At 42.8% G+C, this 7,299-nt stretch overlaps 1 protein-coding gene across 1 annotated transcript; it reads left to right on the forward strand.

Moving 5' to 3' along the window:
* Window positions 1–386: 386 nt before the first annotated feature.
* On the forward strand, window positions 387–7,040 carry LOC120685807 (phospholipase D delta-like). Its single transcript, XM_039967909.1, has 10 exons — window positions 387–1,635; window positions 2,032–2,148; window positions 2,524–2,718; window positions 3,037–3,309; window positions 3,401–3,469; window positions 3,646–3,793; window positions 4,058–4,206; window positions 4,906–5,076; window positions 6,027–6,224; window positions 6,480–7,040. Exons 1-10 carry the CDS (start codon window positions 676–678, stop codon window positions 6,771–6,773), a joined length of 2,574 nt encoding a protein of 857 aa, XP_039823843.1. The 5' UTR covers window positions 387–675; the 3' UTR covers window positions 6,774–7,040.
* Window positions 7,041–7,299: the final 259 nt, after the last annotated feature.

Here is a 7,299-nt window from a genome sequence, read left to right on the forward strand (position 1 = left end):
AATATCATTAATATTGTATTTGTTTTTATATTTATATTTGAATACGAAATTGAATACGAATAGTGTTAGTTTTTGTTAGATAAGATTGTAATAGATACCGACATCATAAAAATATAATTTTTGAACATTCAAATACGAATCGGTTACGAATATTAGATACTCGAAATCATATACAAACGGATAAAAATTCTTCTATACCGAATCGAATTCGAATAGAATCGAAAAATATTCCTACCATTTACGGCCCTAGACCACACGCTCCCACCCCATCCGGCGGCCATCCCATATCCCGCGAGTCTTTGCAGTTCACTACCCGGAGTCCGGAGAAATGACACTGGGATGGGAGTAGTAGTGATAAAAAGGAAAAAATAAGGCTCAAGCGCTTCTGATAAATTAAGTGTGATCGCATGCTATTTCAGGCTAAATTGCCAAATCTCGAGATCCAGCCGAACCCGCCCGCCCGCCTCGCCGCCGCCTCCCCCCTCCTCCCGCAAAACGCTGCCGTTTGCGGGCGGAGCCGAGGCCGCCCGCCCGCCCGCCCGCCGGAATCCCCGCCGCGGAGGGCGCTGCGCTATAAGAGGGGCGTCCAGGGTCGGAGGGCTCCGGTTGGTTGCCTAGGCGCTCGCCCGTCTGCGTCCCGCGCGCCCCCTCGACCGCGAGGCTCCGTCGCCGGCGATGGCGTCGTCGTCCGGCGGCGAGTCTCCGGCGAAGCCCGTGCTCCTGCACGGCGACCTCGACCTCTGGATCCTCGAGGCGCGCCTGCTGCCCAACATGGACCTCTTCTCCGAGCAAGTCCGCCGGTGCTTCGCCGCCTGCCGCCCGCCCACCTCGTGCGGGCCCAAGCAGCCGCCCCCCGCCGCGCGCGGCGCCTCTGGTGGCGCCCGCCAGCACCACCGGAAGATCATCACCAGCGACCCCTACGTCACGCTGTCCGTGTCCGGCGCCGTCGTCGCGCGCACCGCCGTCATTCCCAACTGCCAGGAGCCCGTCTGGGAGGAGCGCTTCGCCGTGCCGCTCGCGCACCGCGCCGCCGCGCTCGAGTTCCAGGTCAAGGACAACGACACCTTCGGCGCGCAGCTCATCGGCACCGTCACCGTGCCGGCCGACCTCGTCGCCAGGGGCGAAGAGGTCGAGGATTGGTACCCCGTCATCGGCACCAACGGCAAGCCGTACAAGCCCGACACCGCGCTGCGCCTCCGCTTCCGCTTCCAGCACATCGCTGAAAACCCGGCATACCGGCACGGCATCCCCGGGGACCCCGAGCACAGCGGCATCAAGGACTCCTACTTCCCGCTCCGCCACGGGGGCCAAGTCACGCTGTACCAGGACGCGCACGTCAAGGAAGGGGATTTGCCGGAGATTGAGCTCGAGAACGGTAAGATGTTCGAGCACAACGCGTGCTGGGAGGACATCTGCCACGCCATCCTAGAGGCGCACCACATGATATACATCGTCGGCTGGTCGGTGTACGACAAGGTGCGGCTCGTGCGCGAGCGGTCGCCATCGCGGCCATTGCCTGAGGGTGGCGACCTTACCCTGGGGGACCTGCTCAAGTTCAAGTCGCAGGAGGGCGTCAGAGTGTGCCTGCTCGTGTGGGATGACAAAACTTCACATGACAAGTTTTTCATCAAGACGGTGAGACTCCATAATCTAGTTTTCCACATACCTTTTACTTCCAGTTTATGTGATGTTGACTCGTTGGGCAAGGAATTCATGTATGTGATGTTGACTCATCGTCAAGGAATTGGTGCGCTCGAGTCAATCCATACATGGAACCAAGTTGACATGTTAATTACAAATAGTTGCCTGTTGTAAGTTTGTAACAGAATGTGAAAACGCTCTGTTCAATACATGGACATTTAGCTTTCATCCATTATCTGCTTTCAATTTGCCATAAACTCTGACCATGCATCATAGGCAAATGCGGATCTAAGCCGTGTTTTTCTGAATCTATTGAAACATGATATTCCTTCCTATTGCGAATTTTTCCCTATGGTATTATCTTTAAGAAACCTTCCTATGCTTGCACAGGGTGGAGTTATGGCAACTCATGATGAAGAAACTCGGAAGTTTTTCAAGCATTCCTCAGTCATATGTGTTCTTTCTCCTCGATATGCTAGCAATAAGCTGAGCATTTTCAAACAACAGGCAAGTTTTGAGCAAGAATTTATGGTTTTTTTCTTTTTAGTTCATCTTTGCATTAGGATCTTCTATTGTTTTGCTCAATAGAAAGAACAAACAGAGCCCAAAAGTCATCCGTTTCTTCTTCAACTCACACTCTTCTTTTGGAGCCCATCATTCAATTTCGTACGAACGGATCCTCAAACCGTAACTAACTTGCATTACCTGTTAGCAGACCATAACGGCATAAGTGCCTTTTTTTAATGGGGATGGGTCAACTAAATGGAGAACAGGATTGCAACAATTGGGATTTTTCTCTCTCAAATAGTTTCTTTATTACATTTCACGTTAAATATTTGAATATTTGGATGCACTTGATAATATTGAATTTGTAGCTGGCAGGTTGTTGGAACTTTGTTTACACACCATCAAAAATGTGTGCTGGTTGATACACAAGCATGGGGAAACAAGCGGAAAGTTACAGCTTTCATCGGGGGCCTAGATCTTTGTGATGGTCGCTATGACACGCCGGAACACAGGCTTTTCAAAGATCTTGACACAGTATTCGAAAATGATTATCATAATCCTACATTTTCGGTGAGTTATTTTGTGCTAGCATGTTCTAAATTTCTATGCATCTCAAAGAATGGAGCTTGTGAATGAGGCTCCTCAGCATATGGACGAAGCTATCCCCTCTTGTGCAATGTAAACTCTTGTGTTCTCATGTATTTGCTATGTCAAATTGGTTGGGAGATTACTACTCGTCTATGCATTGCAAAAATGTTACTAGTTGGCCCCCCTTTTGTATGATTCCTGGCTTCATCCCTGCTGTCGATCTTGAATACTTTCATGTAGTACATTACATGCATCAAGCTTTTGATGTTTCTTATAATCATATGTATTCACCTGATGCAGGCAGGTGCAAAGGGACCTAGACAACCATGGCATGATTTACATTGCAGGATTGATGGTCCTGCTGCCTACGATGTCTTGAAAAATTTTGAACAGAGGTGGCGAAAGGCAACAAAATGGCGTGACCGTTTTAGGAGTGTATCCCATTGGAAAGATGATGCTTTAATTAAGCTGGAGCGTATCTCATGGATACTAAGTCCTTCACGTAATGTTCCAAATGATCATCCTACTTTGTGGGTTTCAAAAGAAGATGATCCTGAAAATTGGCATGTTCAGGTTGTCATGCTGCCTTTTAAGTTCTATTTTTTTTGTCAAAATAATTTTGAAATTTTCTGGAGTGGTTGATGTATTTTTCTTAACTATGCAGGTATTCCGGTCAATTGACTCTGGTTCGCTAAAAGGATTTCCTAGTGATTCCAAAGAAGCTTCAAAGCTGGTTAGTCAACTTCTCTATTTTCTGTCTTCTTCAGTGATGACGGAGAATATACTCATTGTCTCATTGTGAATGTTCAATAAAGTTTTAGCTCTTTTAATGCTGGTGTTGCCCCTTTCACTCGTCCTGTACTGTTTTAAAACTGTTACAGGTACTAACTACTCAATGCATCTCTGCAGAATCTCGTGTGCCGCAAGAACCTGGTAATTGATAAGAGCATTCACACTGCATATGTCCGGGCAATCAGATCTGCACAGCATTTCATTTATATCGAGAATCAATACTTTCTTGGTTCTTCATATGCTTGGCCATCCTATGTGAATTCAGGTTTAACCTTTTTCTTTGTTTTCATTCTGCCTGCTTTTCATGGATATTTTAGTTACATTTACACTGTAGTTATATACTTATATGTATATCTTCTACTGTAAAAAGTGGGAGGAAAACGGACCGTGTGTAGGTTAACTGTATTGTATTTTAAAAAAATCTGTTTTAGGTAGGTCACATTCTCTTTGTTTCATATTTAGCGCTGTTCTACTGCTTCTTGACTTAACTGTTAATGTTTAAGTATGCTACATGATATTTATGTGGCAGGTGCTGACAATCTGATACCAATAGAATTAGCCCTCAAAATTGCAAGTAAGATTAGAGCAGGAGAACGCTTTGCAGTGTACGTAGTGATACCAATGTGGCCTGAAGGAGTCCCTACTGCAGCATCTGTGCAAGAAATCCTTTTCTTCCAGGTAAATTCCTTTATGTATTAGTGGTACCAATTGGGCCAAACGATTTAAACTGTTGTGAGGTCTTCTGAGTTCTTACTCGCCTCATTGCAGACTTTCCATGTTCCATGTTGTGTAAGGCAAGTAATAGTTTAGTGAAATTTCGAGGATTATATATATACCAGTATCATCATAGCGCTTTCTAAACTTGGCGATACAGTGTATTTAATTTCATAGAATTGAGAGACTGGTGTATTACACTGTGGACAAAAAAACTTTGCTCTTGATTCATTATAATCTATTGTGAGGTCTTCTGAGTTCTTACTCGCCTCATTGCAGACTTTCCATGTTCCATGTTGTGTAAGGCAAGTAATAGTTTAGTGAAATTTCGAGGATTATATATATACCAGTATCATCATAGCGCTTTCTAAACTTGGCGATACAGTGTATTTAATTTCATAGAATTGAGAGACTGGTGTATTACACTGTGGACAAAAAAACTTTGCTCTTGATTCATTATAATCTATTATGTACTTATGCAAAAATTGTACATTTACAGAATAGTGAGTAGGCTTACAGTCACATTTGCTAAGTTTGCCAGTTTCCTTAAAAATCAAAACAAGTTTTTCATCTCTTTTTAAAAGAGAGTATGTCACAGCAACAGCATCAACGAAATTGGAATTTAGCAACTAACTATGTTCATGATTTGTCTCCATCTTACAGGCCCAGACAATGGAGATGATGTATAAAATAATTGCAGATGAACTTAAGGCAATGGACATTAAGGATTTGCACCCTCAAGATTACTTGAACTTCTTTTGTCTTGGAAATCGGGAAGAACCAACATCAAATGGCAGCCTGGAGTCAGAGAAATCTTCAGATAAAAGTGCAGCGGTAATCTACTGTTGCACTTCTTTTCTCATTCTTCAAACAAAAAAAAATGTCGAAGTTGCCGATACAAAAACTTATCTAACTTGTTTTCTTTTTTCCACCATCTACTCATGTGCATATTAATAGGATAGTGTTTAGTGTTTACTCCTTAAAATAGTGTAAGTTCATAAGGAGAAGTTTCCCCAAATGCTGATACATTGGCTTGGAGAATTGCCTTCTTACCATAACCTGTTTGGCTAGGCTGGTAAATGCTGTCTTTTGGCGAGAATGGATGCATCAGTATCTTTTGTCTTGGATCACACACTGCATAGCTTAAGTTGATTTAGTTTACTGATGTTATAGTAATCTCTACTTCGTCGATCCTGCTTGTTGAGTTGTTCTGAATGTCAGATGTCTGAGAGTATTATTTTTGTGTGCTGTATTGGTTTACCTTTTGCAATGATTCTTGCCTGATTGTTGTAATTTAGGATGCCAGGAATGACAAATGTTGATACAAATGAAATCTCCTCAGTTTGATATATTTTTGCTGTTAACGACTCCCTCCGTCCCTAAATAACTGTCGCTTTCGTTTCCCGAGAAACAACTTTGACAAAATATATATTAAAAATATTAATACTTATGGCACATAATTAGTATCATTAGAAAGATCTTTGAATCTAGTTTTTTAATAAATTTATTTGAAGCTACAAATGCTGCGCGTATTTTCTACAAATTGAGTCAAACTTGTGTCACGCACACCAACAGCGATACTTATTTAGGGACGGAGGGAGTATATTTTAATATGTTATACTGGGCCCTTGTCAGCTTTGAAGCCTTTGAAGAACTGGCACGCATACACAACGCGCCATACTGCCATGTTGTCCTGAGCCTAGTTCTATTTGTTTTTCTCCTTAATAATTTAAGAAGCAGTCACATTCTTATTTTATTTTTTCTTCTGCTTTTAAAACCTACAGGCCTTAGCTACAAAATATCGGCGGTTCATGATCTATGTTCATGCAAAAGGGATGATTGTGGATGATGAATACGTCATTCTGGGTTCGGCAAACATCAACCAGAGATCCCTGGCAGGTTCTAGAGATACTGAAATTGCAATGGGGGCATACCAGCCTCATTACGCATGGTCTACAAAGAATAGACATCCTCATGGCCAGGTTCGTGGCTTGGCTCTCAAGATAACGCCTTCTTTCTACCAAATTGCTTACTGCAATGTTGATGATTCTACAACCTTGGTCCTCGAGATCAAGTGTTCTTTACAGCAAATTGCTTACTGAAACATTGCTAAGTTTTTGAAAAACGAAATATTGCTAATTGACTACTGATTGTACAACCATACACTTAAAAATAATGCTATTATGCAACTGCTCCATATCATTTTCCTTTACCCACGTATCATTTTTTCCCTTCAGGTATATGGATACAGAACGTCTCTCTGGGCAGAGCACCTTGGAATGGTTGATGATCGCTTCAAGGATCCTACGAGTTTGGACTGTGTAAGGTTTGTGAATCAAATAGCTGAAGAGAACTGGCAAAGGTTTACAGCTGAAGAAATGAGAACACTACAAGGGCACCTCCTCAAGTACCCAGTCAAGGTGGAGGATGATGGTAAGATCGTCTCACTGCCAGACCAAGAATGCTTTCCTGACGTTGGCGGCAAGATTCTTGGAGCTCCAACTTCACTTCCTGATTCGCTAACCATGTAGCATTACATACAAACAATTGACCTTTTCGGAGTTGATGCTGGACCATATCTACCTGTGAACTTTGTGACTGTCTAAACTTGGCGGGATTGTCGCAAAATTTGTATCATACCTGTAATCATCCATAGTTGGCGCAGGGAAAGCCCAAGTTGTTAATGGTGTTTGTAGAGTTGTTCCTCTGCGAGTTCTCCCAGCGTCTGTAAATGAACCCTAATAGGATCCTTGACGGTGATTCCACTTCCATTACGATTGTACCACCCGTTTTGAACATGGGCTTTGTTTGGATTGTGCTAGTTATTAGCACGCACATTTTTTTTAAAAAAATCTTGCATGCATGGAGTATTAAATGAAGTTTATTTGCAAAAAATTTTTAGGGATGAGTGTAATTTTTCGTGACGAATCTAATGACGGTAATTAATCAATGATTTGCTATAGTGATACTACAGTAACCATTCTCTAATCAAGCGGTTAAATGTTTTATTAGATTTCTCTCGTGAAGTAGCATAGGGTTGTAGAGTTAGTTTTACAA

The sequence above is a fragment of the Panicum virgatum genome, chromosome 2K, assembly GCF_016808335.1.
Source record: "Panicum virgatum strain AP13 chromosome 2K, P.virgatum_v5, whole genome shotgun sequence".
Classification (NCBI taxonomy): Eukaryota; Viridiplantae; Streptophyta; class Magnoliopsida; order Poales; family Poaceae; genus Panicum; species Panicum virgatum.